General features: G+C 33.0%; 1 protein-coding gene across 5 annotated transcripts; it reads right to left on the reverse strand.

Moving 5' to 3' along the window:
• Positions 1–13149: 13149 nt before the first annotated feature.
• Positions 13150–21146, reverse strand: LOC104892780 (2-oxoglutarate-Fe(II) type oxidoreductase hxnY). Of its 5 annotated transcripts, none has more exons than XR_008969354.1 (12): positions 20954–21146; positions 19289–19481; positions 17431–17505; positions 17220–17271; positions 16422–16543; positions 16085–16185; positions 15944–16002; positions 15771–15827; positions 15383–15428; positions 14273–14403; positions 13839–13918; positions 13360–13419 (listed from the first exon to the last, which is right to left on the reverse strand). XR_008969354.1 is itself a non-coding variant. In XM_010678779.4 (11 exons), exons 1-11 carry the CDS (start codon positions 21038–21040, stop codon positions 13353–13355), a joined length of 939 nt encoding a protein of 312 aa, XP_010677081.2. In that variant the 5' UTR covers positions 21041–21142; the 3' UTR covers positions 13150–13352. The 5 variants fall into 5 exon arrangements, 1 of the variants encoding a protein (XP_010677081.2); XR_008969353.1 differs by lacking the exon at positions 14273–14403 and adding an exon at positions 15048–15137 and having other exon boundaries at positions 13362–13419; XM_010678779.4 differs by lacking the exon at positions 14273–14403 and having other exon boundaries at positions 13150–13419; positions 20954–21142.
• Positions 21147–21934: the final 788 nt, after the last annotated feature.

Here is a 21934-nt window from a genome sequence, read left to right on the forward strand (position 1 = left end):
TTCGCTGAATTTACGTAATGTGCTGCCATTGCTTTGTAGCTTAGCTTCAATGTCTGCTAGCGCAAAGTTTTGCAGTTTTTTTTCCACATCATCAAACTTTACAATCTATATTTACTCAGATATTATATCTTTTTTTATATAGTGACTTTTTTTTAATAAATAACATGAATTAGCATAGATCCATACGATTTTAGTGTGGGCCAAGTCCATATAATTTTTTTACACATTTGAATATCTGAAGTGGTAAGTTCTTTCCTTTAGTGAAAAAGAGTGAAATGGAAGCTAGTAAAATAGTGTTTATTTAAAGATTAACTTTGATTGTAAAAGTTATATTTTCTTATATTTGGACACAATCAAAATGCTTCAAATTTTGTATTCTCCATAAATAGCATACCACTTTACTATAATGATGCTTCAAACAATTTGGCCCTTGGTTATAAAATAATGCTCTAAGTCCACTATGTGTTCTAACTTATAATAAAAAATATCATACAATCTCTCTTATTACAACTACATACATTATTCTCCATAAATTGATTCTAAATCTCTCTCTACATACAATCTCTATCTTATTACAACCCACGCCTAGATGATTCTAAAACTTATTAGAACCAAAACTATCTTATTACCGATTATTGCATACAACTTATCTACGTTTTTTTAGCAAATCTCTCTTAGCTACATTTTTTTAATACTTTAAACTACAAATTATCCATCAAAATTATACTCCAAGTCATCGATTTTTGCATCAACAACAAATATAAAACTCATGCATGTGGGTTTCATGAAGAAATTAAGCCTTTGATCTCCATGTTCTTTGCATTTGAAGCATGGTTACTATAATTCCTTGATACAACCAAGGTGTAGAATCATTCGATCTACAAAGTGAAGAAGTTTAAAGACCGCATGCAAAACCGCAAATATATGGAGTTGGATTTTTTTTTTTGAGGGGAATATATGGAGTTGGATTGATATGGAGTTTGAAATTTTTTTCTAAATGGGTCAATATTGATTGAAATTATTTGGTAAGTTCATTTAAAAATTTTTGCTTTTGACTAATTATGATGAAATTGAACTGATTTTATGTTTCCATATATATATATATATATATATATATATATAATTATAATACTAAAATGAGTCATATACTCCCTCTGTTTCCTAAAGATCTTCCCACTTACTGTTCCTACAGATACCAAGGAAAATCAAGTTGTGTGGGGCATGGTGTGAGTAAAGTATGAGAGAGAAAGGGGTTAAGATAAATAAACAAATAAAAGGGTTAAAGTAGGAGAGAGAAAGGGAGTAAAATTGAATTAATAATGTAATGGTGGACCATATGATAGTGACATAGGGGGTAAATAGGGAAATTTGTTTTGCCAAATAAGGAATAAAGTAAAAGAGGGAAGATCTTTTGGAAACACCCTTAAACGGAAAGAGGGAAGATCTTTAGGAAACAGAGGGAGTAATTCTTAAAATTGATAATAGTGAGTGAGAAAAATCAATAATATAAGCTAAGGTTGGAATGAAATAGTCAATATGCCAATGTATTGAAAATTTTGTAATTTATTACAATTAGTGAGTGAGAAATTTATTGAAAAAATTAAGATTCTAAGTTTTAACAGTTAGTGAAAATTAATTCAATTATTAGTAGTATAACTGTCAATTAGGAATTTAAAAATTACCCATCAAATAAAAAAATTTAGAATTAAGATTATTGAAATAAGGATGATTTCTACCGGTGAGTGACACAATAATTTTAAAGTTAGTAAAAAATAAATAGACAATATAAGTTTGTTCCATTGTTAAATATTTAGGGTTTTATGAATTTAAATTTTTTGTAGTAAACTTCATCTTTTTTGTTTTTGTTTACAGTAACGCCATTTTGTTTTTGTGCTAACATGGTAGTTTTATTTTTTTTTTTTATTTGAGATTCATTTGAATTTTTTTATTTTTCGTGTAAAGAAAGAAGTGGAAGAAAATCAGTTTATATTAGGGTGTGATTACATGAACATCTTATATAATAACATTTATTTTTTTGATAAGTTACATAAATGGTAATGTAAAATGGTAAGTTTTATCAATATTAATATTGTTTACTATTAGTTAGCAACTGTGCCGTAAATAATATGATTGTAAAGCAATTCCATTTGTTGAGTTAAACTTACCAAATTTATAAGATTGTAATTGATCCATTGTACACGTGGCACTAAAAGAATAAGAATAAGTATAGTGATGACATGTGGCAAAATGAGCATTAGCTTGACACATAAGCCAATTGAACCTTGTTTTATATATATATATAGATAGATAATATGCATTTGCTTCAAACTGAAGGACCAATATGCATGATAATTTCATAATAGTGAAAAAGTCAAGCTTGTACTCCTAGTCATCGGCCTTTTAAACCAATTTAAGTGAGAGGCTCGTACACGTACAAAATTGCATAGCTTATACTGATTTAAATAAGAAAAGTTTTAGTTAGTATTATAAGATATGATCCATCTGGTCCAATATATGTGTCACTTAAACAATTTTCACACATATTAAAAGTTCATTAAACAAAGTTTAAGGTGTGGAGGTATTATAATTTAAGGGGCAATTGGCAAGTGGCTCATATATTTCCCTCAAAATATATGATACATATTATTGGTTTGATGTTATCAAACTATATACTCCCTCTGTTTTTTTAGATATAACATTAGACATTTCACATTTGCCGAGGCACAATTTTGACTGATAATATCTCCAATTGTATAAAAGTAAAAATTATAAAAATATATATTTGGAAAGTGTATACCGTGACGAATCAAATAAGATCCCACATGACTACATTTTTTCTTATGTATAAATAACAATTAGTGGTCAAAAAATGTATTGGATGAATAGTGTCCAAAATTAATATGTTACATCTAAAAAAACGGAGGGAGTATATATGATGATAGAATTATATATTTAATATTTTGGTGGCTATCGTTGATGAAGTACTAACTAATTTGATAAGGTGTGAAAGCATGGCAAGAATATGGTGGGTAGGGCTTGCGGGAAGGGTCAAATTAGCAATCATGTCCGAAGCATGTTTTTTTTAAATGATTGCGACAAGAAATTTGGAATATAGATGTATAAAGGACAAATACACATTATTTCTCCTGAATTTGAATTTCTCTTCGTTCGGAGTTTTTATATTCAAGTCAACTTATTAAAGTTTGGGAGACAATATAGTAAGTTTTGTATTTTATCCAGATAGTTTCAACAAATATACAATTTTTACATAAAATCTTTATAAAAATAGAAAAAAACATACCTTCATATATCTATGATATATTTTGGGATTGTAGGATCTAGCCTTACTAGAGGCATCTTGGGGTAGAATTTTCTTACCTTTCCCGTTAGGGTCTTGTTTATGTAGTTGGGTCAGATTAACCTGTGTGAGGTTTCGATTCTGTAGTGCACTTCTCCTTACCAATCCTTTTTTAAAAAATCTATGGAACATTTATAATAGTGTAGATGAGATCATTTTTAATACCGGTTTAATGTAAATATTATTTAGAGTGAGGGTCTATGATGCATGGGAATGAAGATGAAAATGAATACAGACACAACACACAAATAGAAAATGACATTCGAATTACACAAAAAAGGGAAACGGCTAGGAAACCTCGAACAAAAAATTGCATAAAAAAATTGTATGACAATAATTAAACAAATCAACTTCATAAATAATAAATTAGTACTCCATACAAACTTGATTTTTAGGATATATAGATCAAAAAAAGTATAAATAATATTTAACCAAATACATATCAATACATATCAGTATTTAGCCAAATGGTTGTTTCGAATAGAGAGGCTATTAGGTTGTTGGGAAGAGAGGGATTAGTGCTACTAGGTTTGCGGTATTATCATCCATACTGCTCTCATGTTCTTTTATTTTATTTTCCTTTTTCTTATTAAACAAAAGGGAAATATCATTTCTCTTTATTTGTTGGTTCTCATAAACTTTCAAAACCAAGAAAAGTTTTCTCATTTTGGACATATTTTCGAAACGTGTCTGACTCGTATTGCACATTTGTCGTGTTGTTTCTGGTGTTAGAAACTTGAAACTTTAGGTTTTGGGGCCATGTACGTTCGTCATAAGTGGGATATAATTTTTAGGGAATTCCATTTGGTAGGTTTTTCAGGATTAGGCTTATGCCTTATTATAAATATGTTTGAGACCGTTATTGTTTCATTATGTAAAGAGAGAGAATTCTTCTTAAATAATATAGAGAGACTAGAGAATATTAGAGAAAGGTTAGAGAGTCTAATATATAGATTAAAGAATTCTACTTGTATCATCATCTCATATACAAAGTCTTAGTGCAAGGGAGTCCACGTTAAATTTTCTTGTATTTTTTATTGCTTTAATTTCTTAATTCCTTCTTATATTGTGCTTCGATTACTTGGTTTGTTAATGCCTACGATACATATTTTTAACACAATCAAGGCCTTCGAAATTCCATCAAGGAGGAGATGTGGAAGAGGAAGAAGGCATTGTAAGTAGGCAGAGAAGGAGGATGAGATCACTGGCGGATCTAGATGGGACGTAGGGGTACTGCAGTACCCCCAATTATGAAAAAAAAAAGTAAAATTATATATAAAAAACGAAAAAACAAAAAGAAAATAATAGTGAAGCTTCGATTCTATCCATTGATGTAGTGAGTGTTGCTTCTAGAGCTGGCCATGGGATGGGCCGGGCCGGCACGGTACGACACGATTCGAGCCCGGCCCAGCACGAGCCCGCTATGAGCACGGCACGAGTGGTGGGCCGTGGGCCATGCATGAACAACATTCTAAAAGTTTGGCACGAACCCGGCACGAGCACGACGGGTCGGCCCACAAGTTGGCACGCTTATTTTGGTTAAAATTTCATATATAAATTAAAATTTGTATAAGGCACGATGGCACGACACGAGCCGGCCCGGCACGACACGTGGGCCGGGTTGTGCATAGGCCTTAGATTTTACAACTTGGCACGAGCCCGGCACGACACGAGCATTTCTTGGCCCGTTTTAGCACGACACATTGTGGCACGAGGCACGCGGGCTTGGCACGTAGGCCGTCCCAGCACGGCCCGTGGCCACCTCTAGTTGCTTCATTGCACTGCCAAATGTTGAGGAATGAAGGATAAAGAGTGAGGAGAGAGAAACGACTATGGCTTCTGGCTTGTGCTTTAATTGAGTAACTAGGGTTTCTTAGCCTCATGTTTCTGGGTTACTTTCCCTACCCCAACCCTTTATCAATAAAATTTAGAAGATTTTGATTTCCTTTCCTCTTTCTTACTAATGTTACTTCTTGTGGGCCTTGATGGATAATAAAGTTCAAGCCTTGTTGAAGACTTTTTTAGACTTTGTTATTATTTTTCCCCCCCTTAATTTATCTAAAACAAGCTCAATTTTATTTTATTTCTTAAAATTGTTACATTGTATAAAAGTAATATTTTTCTGAATTTTTTTTCAAGGTATTCACAAGTTTATCGACCGAATTGGGTCATGCTAAAATTGTGCTCATTAGTATTTCGAGTTGAGTTCACATGGAGTATTTAGAACATAGTAATTAGTTTGAATTGATTAATTTATATAATAAATTGATTATTATTAGTTATTAATTGATTTCATATGGAGTATTTAGTATATAGTAATTAGTTTATTTGTGTACTAGATATAGGAAATACCACATAGATCAATAAAATCAAAAGGAAACACAAATCGATCTCCGACAATTTATTTAATTAATCATAGTATCCCCGATTTGAAAATACTGGATACGCCACTGAATGAGATAAAAGGGGGTGAAAATGGGTGAAAAATTAGGGTTTCTCGAGAGGAGGAAGATCCTTTTTTTTTTAGAACTACAAACAAAGAGTATATTTGAGCTTAGAAGTTTGATATATATAATCAAAAGTACTCGTCAAAAAATTTAATATGACTCCCAATTGCATTTTTTTCCCTTATGAAATTGTAAGGGCAACTTATAGTTTTCGCTCTATTCCAAATACTTCCACATTATATATTACCTACTCCATCCTTTTAAGATAAAGTTATTGTATTATATATTCTTTCTAGTTTCTATAATTGGGTCCTATATAGGCCTATCAATTTCTTTTTCTTTCTACTTTTTCATTCTTAACTAGTATTTTGAATCTGACGATTCCCCGGATTACTTATAATTATCAAATATATTGTTATTCATAAATTTCATAATTGATTTTATTAGTTTTTCGTAATTATTTTTGTCTAGTGCCAAATTGAAAAATGGACGTTATGGCATAATAAGTTGTTCCGAAAAAATTTCAAATAATTAAGGATTAAAATAACAATTTCAATAAAATTGAGGTAAGAGAATGTTACTATCTTAATAAAAATGTTAGAGATGAAAAAAACTTATCTATATCTTTATAGTTACATATAATTATATTATTTTATTTTAAAACATTTAACATTGAAATTGTAGTAGATACATGATTAAACTCTTACATTTTATTTCAAGTGAAAATATTGGGTCAGACCGTCTAACTCAATGCATATTGTCAGACGGGCTGAGCCCAGTACTGTACAATTTTAGTTTGTTTATTTTTGCTTTCTTTACACAGCGAGTACCCCTCTTCACCAATTGTTGCTCTAATTCCAAGCTTTCCATCATCTTCATCCTCTACTATTTGTTGTTTTTTCACAAGAATTCAATCAATTTACATTGAATTCTACGGATTTTCACCTAAAAATAATTACCTTGTTCTTTGCCATCCCATAAATTTTACCCTCGAATTGGACAACTATTTCTTTAAGGGCGTGTTCGGCAACAGCTTTTGGAGTAGCTTTTAGTGTTTTGACTTAGTCAAAACACTAATTATGTGTTTGGCATGCTAAGGGTTGAAGTAAAGGTTAGTGTTTCAAGTAGCTTTTCACTAGATTTTCACAAACGTTATAAAATATAGCGTTCAGTTTCACAAGTAGCATTCTACTGGCTTTTCTTATTTTTCCAAAGAAAAAAAAAGGGCGACAATTCAGGAATAATTCAGGAAGACTGGTTCTCATCTCCACACCTCCATAGCTGATGCAACATCACTCTAAAACCTTGAACAATATCTTTGTAAGAAAATCCCACTTTTTAGGGATGAAAATTTGGGATTAACAGAATATGCGTGATATTCTAGGTTTGATGAGTGTCCCCCAAATATATATACTGGGTTTCTATAAGTTTTATGGGAATTAACAGTAACATCCACAGATTTCTTCCTCAGGTAAATCTATAATTCATCGTTCTCACCCATTATATTTAATTGTATGATTGAGTTTTTTGGTTTTTTTTTTTTATTGTGCAGAATCTCTTATTTGCCATTGTGTATGATTATGGAAATTAGCTACTTTTGCCGAACATGCTCTAAGTTTCCTCAGAAAAACAGGGTTTCTAGTGTTGTGGCCCCATTGTATCAATTTCTTCATGATCCTGTTTTTACAACATAAATTCATAAAACATACTATTATGCATAAACGAAATAATTTATAGGGATAATCCGAGAAAAAGCAGTTAAAAAGAATCAAATTTTAAAAAAAGTAACTCAAGTAGATGATTTCACAAGTAAAAACGTCAACTTTCAAGAAACTAAAACAAAAAATTGCATAGCTTTTTACTTCAATAAAAATCTATGTTCTTTGTTGTTGTTAATTTTTTTTTCCAGTTAATGCTTATAATGTTTCAGTTGATATCTTTTTTATTTCAGTTGATGTTCTTAACTTGTTTTTTACAGTTTTAGTTAATTGATTTATTATATCAGTTCATTGGTCTATTCTTTCAGTTGGTTGGTTTATTCTTTCAGTGATTACTTTATTCTTTCAGTTGGTTTTTTTTTATTCTTTCAGTAAGTTCTTTTTTTTCTTTCAGTTGGTTTTTTTTATTCTTTCAGTTAGTTCTTTTTTTCTTTCAATTGGTTCTTTTGTTATTTTAGTTGGTTATTGGTGAAGCTGGTCCGACCACTTCTATTGTGTCAGACCAGTCTGACACAATACCTTCTCTTATTTCAAAGGTTATGTGCTCAAAATCCTAATAGTTACACATTGTATTTTTTTTATCCACATGAGTCACGAAGGCAATACAAAGTACAAAGAAGGAATGGGAAATTCGAACATGTAATTTATAGTTCACAACAACTCAATCTTAACCACTAGGTGAAGACATCCTTGATGATGATTACACATTATTAATAATTTTAAATGAGATCATGTTTCCAAAAACTAAACCCAAATGGGAACGTGGAAATTGGAATAATGAAGTCTGAAGATAAAAGAGCACGTGGACGGTGGAAGAGCAAAGCAGCATGAGAGTGTGAAATTGGTAAATTATTATAGTGGAGTTAAGTGGTCTTCAACAGGAATCCACGTGAGAGGGCCGCATATTCTCTTGCGTACAATTCGCACATTGACTCACTTTAGCTTTAATCCACGCCCCTTAAATTACAACCACTAATTTCATTTAATAGTATTATCCACTTTATCCAAGTATCCAACTATTTGCTAAGATAACATAAACATTGATTATTGATCATATCCAGATGTTTAGACCTTTTCAAATTTTAATCTCCCCCCCTCCCCGACACACAGTCCAAATCTCAAGTATAGGGTTTTTTTAAAGGTAAGAAAAAAAAAATTAGGAATTCTTATTTGAATGGAAGATTCTTTATACTTTGAAGATAAGAATTGAAAAAGGAAAATAATAGTTGCTAGAATCATTTGTGATTATATGATTGGAAATAGATAAGATTTAAAACATTATCTATATATTTAATCAGTTGCTTTCTCTTTTATCGAGTACGCCTATGTCCTTAATAAGATGCAGGCCCGGCCCTGAGGGGTGTTTAGAGGGGCGATGGCCCAGGGCCCAAACCTTAAAGGGCCCCAATCCTCTTGGTTTCTCTCATTAATAGAAAAAGATTAAAAAAATCGCTGCCAAAGGAAGGTGTATTGGAAAACAGAAGAACACACGCTTCACCTCACCAAACCGCCTTCTCATCTTCTTCATTTCCAAGATCCAAATTTAATTTTCTTTCGATTCCCAAAATTTTCTTTTAATTCCCCAAATTTTCGCTAACCACCATTAAACTCATGGAAAATTTCCATATTTCCTAGATTATAGTTGTTATCCTTCTCGTGAATATGGCAACGAGAATGTTTATTTTCCACAATTTAGGAGAAAATTGCATTTATATAATGGATTACTCATAACTTTTACTCTTAATCAATTGTTAAGAAATTTTGAAATTAAGAACTTCTTTTGGGAATTTTTGCTGCCGTCTATTAAGAAATTGCATGTATTTTGTTGGAGTTCCTTTGCCTCACTAAAGATGGTCCGGTCCCTTTGTTGCCGCCTTGCAGGAGCTCCGCAATTCATTACTGCCCGTCGGATTTCTTGTTTGCACATTGGTCGAGATGTTGTCATTCCATTCTAATTTTCTATATTATTTCTTGTAATATGATTTGAGTGTTGGATTTATTTTTCATTTGCAAATATGTTGCCTAACAAACATTTATGTAGAAGTGAAAAGAGAAAAAAGAGAAACTTGTTGAAGAGTTACTGAAATTGCATTTTTCTAAAGGGCCCTAATTTGTTATTTTGCCTAGGGCTCCAAAAAGATCAGGACCGGGCCTGATAAGATGCAACATTTATATGATATGAATGTCAATACATTAACATACACAAACTCCTAATGTCCTTGCACGTCATATATAATGTTCTCGTCTATTTTATGATGATTCAAAAGCTCCTAAACTTTAAAAAACCTTAATAGTGTTTCGACACACACAACTTGGATGGATTACTCATTCCATTTATTTTGAGCCTTAGAGGACCAAAACCTAAGTTTATTTCTCTCTTGACCCCTTTAAAATCTCTTTGTAGTATCATCCATCTTTATTATGTAGCCAAACTCCAAAATACGGTAAAATCCGATTATTCCAAATTGTATATAATAACTTGTATTTCTTTAGTTTTCCAAATTGCACTCATCACTTTCCTTTGCATTCGTTTTTCTGAGTTTTAATTAGTTGTACACTCCTAATTCTTATACTCTATCCCATATAATATAGAATAGAAACCGTAACATGTCCCCTCCTCAAAAGCAACTCAAAGATACTTCATGGGATAATACATTTTCCCTATTCTTCTTAAGCCTTAAGGTAAAATAATTGGTTTTGTCATTTTCATGAAAAAATGACCTCAAATTAAGGAATAATTTATCATATTCAAAAATCCTTTTTCATCAAATGCTATTTTCTTATTTTTGATGAATTATCTATAAGACCGATTTGATTTGAAATTTCTATGAAACTAGAAATTTGTCATAAACCAAACTAACTAAAACCAAACTATTCAACTCTGTTTTTGTTAACTTATTCGCCGGCGGGACCATGTAACCGCTTGTACAATATGAAATCACTTAAAAGAAGGTTATAATTGTTGATGTATGTGGAATCCAAACATGTGGTTTGACTATGGAGTCATATATTTGTCACAACTTGAGAGTTGAGAGACTTGGTCTAAACTCGATCGAAACTCAACTCGATATGTTAGGATTTTGTACAACTTGATACTCGACTCGGAAGCTGATAAGTCAATTTTGTATATAGTTTTTATATGCATTTAGGTCGCATTTTAGAGCATTTAGTTTCATATTTAGGTTCATTGTTGCATCATATTCTTAAGTTATGCTTTTCTACTCCTATTCGGTATGTTTTCTTATTTTTGATGAATCTCAGGCATTGAGGACATATTTAGAGTATGATTAGATAAAATTGAGGATTAGGAGCACTTGGAAGGAAGCTACAATGCATAAGGATAGTCATGCATATTTCATAGTACGACTTGAGCTAAAACAAAGTGGGAAATCATTAAAAGAAATGTGAAAAAAGAGTCTCATATACTCTTCTGATCATAACTTTTGATGTACTTCTTATAATCGATTAATTCCAACATATTTGGAAAACTAGACTTGAAGAGTTTTCCAACGGTAGGTGGCACTCCCCGAGGAGACTTCTAGTCAAGGAGTTATGCCTTTCTGAAGATTGTATTGTTTCCGCTAGAATCTGCCACGCGTACGCACGGATCACTAATCCGCTCATTAATAATTTATTTAAGACTTTCCTTATCTTGTAAATTACTTTTCTAGGCATATTAGGTTATTGAATATTATTTAGATTAGTTTTTCATTCTTTTTTCTCTCTCCTCCTCCCTCTCTCACGTCATTTTTTAGGTTTTAGGTTTTCGTTTTCTCTCATCTCTTTTTCTCTCTAGTTTTTAGTTGTAAACCCTAGTTTTTATTCTTCTTCATTAATTCATGAATTCTATTAGTTTCTTTCATTGATTTCTTTGATTATGTTTTCTTTTATATTTTTAGATCTGATTTTTTATTTCATGTTAGAGTAGTTTTTATTTCTAGGATTATGGGAATCCATGTTTATATGCTATGATTTGATTGATATTTATTTATGGTTTGATTGGTTATTGATTTCTCTAACGGATTTGTGTTTTTATTGTTAATCTTGCAATTTTATCAATTGTCTGATTAAATATTGCTAATATAGAGTCATAGATCAAGAGATAGTACTCTTTAGAGGCTTGCCTACAATTAGCAAATCTGATTATGTTGAGCGACCGTACTAGCATATGTTGATTTGAGAGCGTTAATTCCCAACCGTAGGATTAACCACTGCTCTAGATATCTGATTAATTGAACTATTGATTATATTTTGATAGATTATAGCTATAAACATGATGAACCATTACCCTAGATCCTTTTTAGTTTGATTTTCCTAGTTTGATTAGTTTAGAACTTTAATTCAATTACTCCTGATTTTGTTTAGTTTTTCCATATCTTAGAAGCTAGATTAAAACGACAATCTCTCTGTGGATTCGACCCTACTTACCCTACTACATTGTTAGAAGGTTTGCAGGAATTATTTTTGACAGGTGTCCAACAGCCTATCAAATTTTGGCGCCGTTGCTGGTAAAACGATATAGTTTTATTTAGTTTTTATTGTTGGTGAAATTAAACTGTGTATATATTTTTTTTTCATGGGATAATACATTTTCCCCATTCTTCTTAAGCCTTAAGGTACAATAATTCATTTAGTCATGTTCATGAAAAAAGGACCTCAAATTAAGAAATAGTTTACCAGATTCAAAAATCCTTTTTCATCAAATGTATTTTTTTTATATTTTCTCGGATTATCTATTAAATCGATTTGATTTGAAATTTCTATGAAACTAGAAATTGGTCATAAACCAAATTAACTACAACCAAACTATTCAACTCTGTTTTTGTTAACTTATTCGCCGGCGAAACCATGTAACCGCCTGAACAATATGAAATCACTGAACAATATGAAATCACTTAAAAGAAGGTTACTAACTGCTGATGTATGTGAAATCCAAACATGTGGTTTGGCTATGGAGTTCATTTATTTGTCACAACTTGAGAGTTGAGAGGCTTGGTCTAAACAAGCCTCTCAACTCGATCCAAACTCAACTCGACATGTTGGGATTTTGCACAACTTGATACTCGACTCGAAAGCTCGTGAGAAGCTCGAATACCCAATTTTCTATAGCAAAATACCTAAAATCCAACTACTTTAGGGTTGCTTTTAACATAAGAAACTCACAAGTTACTCGAAATCTACTCAATTAAAACTCGACTCGATTGAGCTCGACTCAATTCAAGCTCGATTCGCAACACTCACGAGTCAAGTCAAGCTAGCTCAAACTCTAACTCAACTCACATCATTTACACCCTTATACAAAACACAATTTGTACAACATCCGCGACATTCTCAGACCCCAAATATTTGGAAATAAAATTCATAAATCGCCTTGACTAATTTAGATCAATGTACATAGCTTAAAAATAAAGATAAAACTTGTGCAAGTTTAATACATTGTCATCTCTACTAATCTCGTATCTATATATTGTCGTCCCCACTCATCCAGTATATAGCATTGTAAATATCAACTCAGTCCTCATACATCAATTTCCAAATATATTTAACTTATGGGGAATGAAGTTAAGATCAGATTTCAAACTCATATCCCCTTAGTAGTCCTTATTATAATACCATGCGAAACAAGTAAACTTATAAAAATATTCATATAACCAATCATCTGAGACTTAAACAAATATAGTACTTTAACGGATGAGAATTTTGCAAACATTTCTCACTTTATACAACATTGTAATTACGTAATTTAGAGATTTACATGCTGCTCATGATTTCGTCAATTCCACACCGCTGTAGAACTTCTCCCTTCACAAGAAATGCAGGTAAAAGTGGCTACTCAGCTCCAAATGTAAGCCTGTATCGTTCTTGTAGGTAGTCAATAAAGCGAATTGGGGGAAATCTGCAATTTAAGAAGGGAGAAGGTTATATTATTAGCATGTGTTAAGAGAATCACAGCCAAAGACACCTATATTGAAAAAAAGTCTGCGTCTAGTTTAGCAGCACATGTAAATGTAATTGTTACAATGCATATTAGTGAAGCAAGTACAATAGGTGTTCAATATGTTGATGCCAACTCTTTCTATGCTGCCAAAATTTTATCTCATTACAGATTTTTAGCAGTGCGCTGTGCTGATCCAAATTAGCTAGAATGGTGGCGAGTGGAGAGTGCATGGTGAAGTAGCTACTTCTCGCAAAGGTAGTTGATTGATAATTATGCCAAAGTGAAGATCAGTCTAAGAATATAAGCTAGAATTTATAATTACAAAAGCTAGATTTTGATACTTTTGCGGGTCTGCAAAGGCAGAAATTTGTTTATACCTTGGAGGATTTGACTCGGTGCAGGCAGTTTCTAAGCACTCCACCAGAAAATCGTGTGGAGGATCAAGGAAGAAAGCTACCTGTGCAACAATTTAATATTGTTAATTCATGTATTGCTAATATTATGTTATCATATGAAGTCTAAACTAAGGCTGCGAATAAATGTTGTATATGATCACAGAATGCAGGTCCCTCTCGTTAACAAATGACAAAGCTCTTATCCAATCATCTCTAGTTCTGATGACAAATTCCCAAAAGATATTCCTCTTCCTTGCCTTCAATTAGCCACAAGATAGCCTCACAAGTCCAGACCTAGGCCAATATGCAGTAGGAAATTAGGCTGCATTGGAACAACTTTCACTTGACATTGTATGTAATGCACTAGAGAAGCTTCTACTTATCAGTGAAAACAGCACATAGGTGAGAGTCCTGACCAAATCAGTCGCTAAGTATGAGGCAGAGGTGGTGTTATGGCATCGCTCCCCACCTCAAGGTTCAAATCTCAAACGGCTGATTTTTTTACTTCCTTCATCCCCTCCCCCCAAACCAGGTGGGTCCCTTTCACCTTATTGGTAAATAAGTCAACAGAGGTACCAAAACAACAGGCAAACAGCAAATGTCAATTTTTCTGGCAAAGTCTTGAAACACAAAGACTTTGTGAACCTTCATAAATTCAGACTTGTTTCCAGATGAGCGAGGAGATAATGCTGCGACTATTAAATTATGCATTAAATCTACAGTGTAGACTGTTGTATAAAATAATATCTGTTACAAGGTACACATGCCAATATAACAGTTTAATACTCGTCCGATGAACCTTAAGCTAATACTTTTAATGATCTTAAACATTAAGTTTTGTTCTTATCACCTTAAAAAAAAGTATAGATACGTTCTAATAAGTTCATATAAGGGACCTAAGCTTATTTCATAGCAACATGTTGAGGAGATTAGGTAATAATTCAGTAAGCATTTGTCTCCTAGTACACTCAAAAATGATATCCTGCCCCCATTTACAGATAGCTACAGCCGGCTGCTAAAGTTGCCAAATTTTTTCCAGATAGTTCCTCAAAAAGCACATGATTTATTTTTCTTATTATAGTTTTCCATATTGATGGCAAAAGCATTGCTAGAAAAATCCACTCCAATTAGAAAGGTAGCTATATATATTATTACGGCCATGAAAGCATTATCGAAATGTATGATACATACAAGTTACTTTGCCTTTTTTTTGGATAGACAATGTATGATAAAGACTCCAATTTGCTCGAGCCCGTTTTGTGATTGCTTACCAATTCGCATCTATATTAATTTAAAGATTGGTAAGAGAGAATCCTTGCTACATTAAACATGTCTTATACAGGTATACAACAGAAAAGGGAAAATCAAACTGCATATCGAGCCCTCCAGGACTTGGAGAGTTATAAAGCATAACAGGTGAATCCATCCAAATATAACTAGTAATCACTAAAGTAAGATGACACAACTAATTAATGAAAGAAATAGAGGAACAAGAGGAAGAGAAGAGGATAAATAGTATGAATTACAGAATATCTTTCTTGTCCCTTTGGCACCACTCTGTGCAAAGTTGACCTGTCAGCACATTAAACAGAAGAGCTAGTCAGGAGAAAAAAACAAAGTAAAGTCACTTTTGCTTTTGGATATATAAGCAGCCACAAAGAGCAATGATGCAAAAGAATTTACAACCCGATTTTTGGGTACTTCCCCTTTGACCTTACAGGGTAAACTAGCTGATATTCCTCGAGCACAAATGCGCAAATGCACAATGCAGCAATGACACTATGTGCGTGTATGTGCAGGTGCATGTATGAATGGAGAAAATGTTGGTAAAATAAAGGGTTTGAAAATTGATACTGATAGAAAGAGCAGAATGTCTGATCCTCCAAGTTCTTGGTGAAAAACATTGACATTTACCTGAATAAACAATTTGTCCACCTCTCTGTCATGTCCCCAATATTGACAATTATCGCCCTGCAAAGACATTATAGACATGACTCAAAGTTTCTTTTTCATCTTCGTGCAAGTTCATCAAACTGACAAGACTCTTCACTTAAGCTACTGTGATGCTCTTCACACCCAAGACTCACCCCTCAATATCAAGAATATCTTCCCAAATCTGTGGTTGACGATCTTTCTCCCGACAGACCTGAGAAAACATGGCCAGACATGATCAGTATAGAAGTTTGAACAATTCAGAAATAAATACTTTTGTGCCGAGGTCGAGGTACCTGTAGTCCAGGAACACCATCAGTTGCCAACAGCGTGATCATTCCATAATCAGAGTGAGCAGAGGCACCTAAAACTTCATCATTGTGGTAACTGATGTCACCTGTATAAAAATTTAAAAAGAATAAGTGAAGGCATGCTAAGAAATAAATTGAAGATGGTCTTCCTGGAGGCTGGAAATAATGATTTCTGATATCTGTCCAGGAGATTAGTAAATCACAAAAATGTACGACCCAAGGAGCATAAAATATACTCCTTTCAACGACATGATGGATATTATTGAAAATCAAAATGATAAATATCATCGATATAATGATAACCATACAAATTTTGCTGGACCTGGGTAATGTATGGTGCGAAGAAAAGCCATTGGTGAATCCAAAGCTCCTACATTCTCAAAAAACTTCTCATCCAGGTTCAGTGCCAGCGCAAGAAGTGATAGTAATCTTTTCCCAACACTCCTGAGGAACCACATTTAAGCATTATACACTGTATAGACAGAAAAAATAAAAATAAAAAACCTCAGAAATTAGTTTCACATATTCCATAAACAAATAGTGATTTCTGTCAGGAAACTTCATTATGAAATCAACTTTGTTTCAAATTCTGTCAGGGAACTTCACTAAGGGGGTGCTTTGTAGCTACAAATAGAATGGAATGGATGTAATACTGTTAATTAAAAACATTATGTGGTTGAGGTAACATAGGTGCAGAACCTCATATCCACAAATTTCTCATCCCCCTAGACCCCCTGAATCCCATACCTCCCCCTTTGGGTAATGGGTTCCGATTCATGCCTACAAGGTTCTCATTCTCACACCATTCTGTTCCAAAAATTTGAACCAAGTGCCCCAATATCGTCGGAGCAAAATACAACCATAAGGTGCAATACAACAGAACAGTCCATAAGGAAAAAAACAATCACGAGCTGCAAAAACAAACTCAGACCGAAAACAATAAATGTCTTTGCACACTGTCAGACCACCATTTAGTAATGAAACTTACAAAATTATACAGGAATAGCCACAGAAAATAACAAAATCTCATAAAGTCTAGAACTCCAGTGGAGTAGTGTCCCTTAACAAACCACTAACATGGTTCATGAATTAAACGAGATAATGAGGTCGCACAACTTACAGAAGTTGTCTATGGTATTCTTCCATAATTGGACGCCAACTCGGAAGAAGCTCTGGGTATGCCACAATCAGCGCATGTTCAAATAAGTGTCTGAATTTTGAAGAGGTCCATACAACTCAGAGAAAAAGGATGTGTGTACTAACATGTCAATAAAGGCCTGCACAATATATTTACTGCCAAATCAACATGGGACCTACACATACAATATTACCTTCAGAAGGCCACTGGTTCAAATTGCACACTTCATCATGAAGCGGGCCAATATAGAAAGACTCCTTCGAGTCACCTGGAATCAGAAAAGGTAATTAAGTCTTACACAAAATTGTCAAAATAAGGTGATATTGTAAAATTTTTCCGTTTTCTTCCTTTAACTGTGCTTACTACAGTTCTAATATGAAGCCTGAAAGTAATGATGCTCAGATAATCATCTCTTGAAAGACGTAGAAGGCATGCATATATAGGTCCATATATAGGTCCATTGTGATTCAAACGATATCCAATAATAGCAAGATGAACAGTTTAATCCTAAGTCCATCAAAATTCAGAGCCTCTGTTTTTATGCATAATCAGACCGCAAATGGCTTTAGAACTATTTCCTCTTTTCTTCTTTCTCAAATTTTATTTTCCTTGGGCATGAGGGGACAGGGGAGAAAGCATGAAGGAGCACAGCAATGGAGGTGTCTGATAGTTACGAGATTGTCGATTATATTACTCCCTCCCATAATATATTTCTCACATACCTTTTTGGGTGTCCCAAAATGTTGTACCTATTTTTTCTTTTTTATCGATTTGTTTGGACTAAATTATCCTTAATTTCTACACAAACTTTCCAAAATATCCCTACATATATGTGCCCCTATTTATTCTTTTATACCATTCCAAGGAACATTTATTGTTTTGTTGATATTTTTTAAAGGAAAAAGACAATGAAAAAACTAGTTCCAAGATAACAGTACCGAAAAAGCACTTCATTCATTCTTTTCTTGGGAATCCTATTCCTTCCATTTACCTTGATACCCGTGAAAAATAAGAAGTTAACATTATATTATTGGATGAAGGGAGTATTGAACAAGAAAAGCAATTGAAAATATAAACTCGAAGCTCTAAAATCTAGATGTTTCTGCCATGTCCAAAGCAATATCCATATTATGCCACTCTACAACAATGTAATGCACTCTTACAATGTTCAATGGTCTGTATCAAAAGGTAAACTGATATATCAAAGATTGCATTGCAATTTGAGAGACAGATTCGATTAGCCAGCAGCAAAACCACAAACAGGAACTTTCTCGAAATATAGGTCCAAACTGACTTTTCTTCCTTGGTTTACAGAATACAGATAGGTGTAATGACAAAAGATAAGTATATGATACACAAAATACTATTTCAAAGATGTTATAAGTTATAGATCATTATGAGCAACAATAGCAACAAAAGCCTCAGTTCCAATATATTGTCAGCACTATGTAGCAAGAAAAGGTAAAAAGAAGGTAAAGAATATAAAAGAAAACAATAATCAGATAACTAGAGGTGAAAAACCTCACCCTCATAATAAATTGAAGTGAGACAATTTAACTCGTAAATGACCAAGTGAACTATTCCTCTACCCCGAGGGTGGGGGAATCAAAATAGAAGAACATAAGACAAGTTAAATCAACAAAATACAATGGCAATATGGTTTCCGTTCACTTATGGTATATATTCTGTTTATATACATAGAATGAAAGGAGTAGCTTATGTGTTCAAAGAAAGGGAATCACTTAGGCTAATTAAGCATGTCCCTTCTTTACATATAAAAAAAAATTCATCTAAAAAGACATGCACATTTTGGACACATGAACTTTCATTTTAAGAAGAGGACACCAGGCTTCAGTAAGCGCACTTCAATTAAGGAGGCAATCTAGCAATTTTTGGCTAACACAAATCATTGGATATTTAAAGATGGAAACTCCAAAAAGTGGATAGAAACTACAAAAGCAAACAACTAAGAGGAAGTTGCAACCTGAATACATAAAGTGGAAAATTTGACAACAAAAAGAGCAAATATAAAAATCACATATCCGCAAAACCTTTAGTGCTCAAAGAAGGATCCAACTTCTCAGAATATAATGCTGTATACCCCCTATATTCCTTCCTATTAAGTCTCATTTTTTCTTCCAAAGGAAGTGAAAAGAACTTTTTACTCTCTTCAAACAATCTGTTGAGCAGATCTTTCTCCACTCCATGATTCACAATGTAGAAGAAACCAACTCCGATACATGCCTAAAACACCAACAGTAGCAAGTTAAAAAAAAAAACATCAAAGAGCATCTCCTAACCACATATCTATAGGCAAACCTAGCTACTTCAACAAGTTAATGCACAGTAAGTAGTGTTTTGGATTGACTTTTGGCTTATTGGCCCACAAACTCTCTAATAAACAACCAACAGCCACAATTAATTTTGCCAAACACTTTTGCAAACAACTGGCTTAAACAGCCAACTTAAAAAGCCAATATATATAGCCAATACTTCCAGCCAGTTAAACAAGCCAACTAAACCAGCCAAAAGCCAACAGCCAACAGCCGATTGCCAAACAATCCTAATAAATAGAAAGACATCCTCAAAATATAGTCATCCCAAGTGCATATAAATCACTCTTACATTGTACTCCCTCCGTCCTATAATTACTAAATTGTTAAAGCTCGTATCGAGAAATGCCAGGTTCCAAACTGTTTAACGAAGGCTTTTAACAGAACTTTGAGCAAACTACCCATTCAAACCCTATTGCCCTGCCCTACTTTTCTCTTTGGTTTCCAAAAAGTTTCAATTTGTTCATAATTGTTATGAACTCGACAAAGCTCGTGTCCCAAGAAAAGTGGAGTATAATTTCAATTTTGAAACCACATATTTTTGAGATTGATACATCTACCCACTAGGTACTAAATAGACTATGCACTAGAAATAGACAATTAAAAAATAATTAACTCTGTTAAGTTGGAATCCACTAATTATTAATTGTCGTCTCTAGTGGGCAATGTACTCACTCGGTAGAAAGTTTTTTCCCCATGTTTTTCCCTCTACTTTTCCACTCTCCTTACTTCACCTTGCAAAGTATTAAGACAAAGTGGTAGGAAATTACGTAGGTAATAGAAATTCTCATGATTTTCTGATTTGCGTAGTTGTTTGGTTGACTGGAAAAGAGGAAAATGAGAACAATGAAAATTCATGGGAATTTGAAATTCCCACAAAATGTAGGAATTGATTTACCTCCCACAAAATGTAGGAATTGATTTACCTCCCCTCCCCTTGGTCACTCACAATTCTTACCTAAATTCCTATGAATTACAACTTTCCTTATTACTACCAAACAACTTAAGACTAATTCCTAGGAGTTTGATAAGGGAACTAAATTCCAACAAATTATAAATTTCTAAATTAAACCAATCGCTGAACAGTAAAAATACAAAAAGATTCACAACTTTCGAATTTGACAATTATGGCATATTTTCGGGGTTCAAATACTAACCATTATCACACGTTTGGTTCAATAATTGTTTAAGCTTTGTAGAGAAATAATTCTATGATGTTAAATCTAGAATCTTCCAAATTAGACTTTGTGCGAACAACAATTTACTTACTCTTGATCAACATTAGCTGGTAACTGGAAATACTACACACAATCAACATGATGTCATGCATGAAACTATGAGACAAGGTTGCAATTACTGTAGTATTCAGAAGAAGTAGCAGACCTGACGAAGTGTAGCAGCGGTGGTGAGTCGGTCAGGTGCTGATAAATCGATTATAGGAAGATTTATAATTCCACTCTCCTCTTCCATTTTGCTCTGCTCACTCTTTCTCTCTCCCCCCTCACTCCAATCTTCTTTTTGTTTGTGTTTTTCTTCCCTCACTAGATAGATAGGAAACAATCCCCCAATTAGAAAGTTCCAATTCTTGTTGGATATGAGTATTAACTATTAAGGAGAAATCATAAATAAATTTTAATTATATTAAATCATAACTGAAAATTCGAGTTAAGCATATTATAGGATACTAAATTTTGCATAAAATTGCAGTTTGCTCATCCAACTTTCAAAAGTTGTACTTTACTCACTCAAAATATAATTGTGTTAGCTTTTCTGTTAACTTCAAGTTTAATATATGGCCCAAAAAACGAGAATGATAGTTATATTTTATAGGACAAAAATTTAATTCCCAACGGTAACTTAATCTGGCTAAATTCTCCGATTAACGCTAAGTTCTCCTTCTTTGTAATATCCCGAAAATTTAAACATGATTAACATTAATAATTAGCTTAAATAAATTGTTTAAATTTTATTTAATCACTTCTCTAATATATTTGAAACAAAATAAAATCAAGTATTTGATAACATAAGCTAAGTTAGTATGGTGGTATAATAAAAGAAAGTAGGAAAGTACTAATTTTAGTAATAGCAAAAGAATTAGAAATTTTCCAAAAATGGAAAATCACCATGACCACACAATTCATCTTATTCCTCGAGCTTTCTCTCCTTGTTTTCCAAGACATTCTAGAACACCTTGATCCCCAAGTATTCTTCAACATTAAGTATCTATTAGTTTAATAAAGTTTAATTCCTAAAATTTACTATAAATAGTAAGCTAATTTCACTATTCATCTCCACCCAAAAATCAGAAAATTCAAACATACCCACAACTCCGACCACCACCACCTGTTTTCCCCTTCCCCTCTG

This window comes from Beta vulgaris, chromosome 5, assembly GCF_026745355.1.
Source record: "Beta vulgaris subsp. vulgaris cultivar EL10 chromosome 5, EL10.2, whole genome shotgun sequence".
NCBI classification, from domain to species: domain Eukaryota; kingdom Viridiplantae; phylum Streptophyta; class Magnoliopsida; order Caryophyllales; family Amaranthaceae; genus Beta; species Beta vulgaris.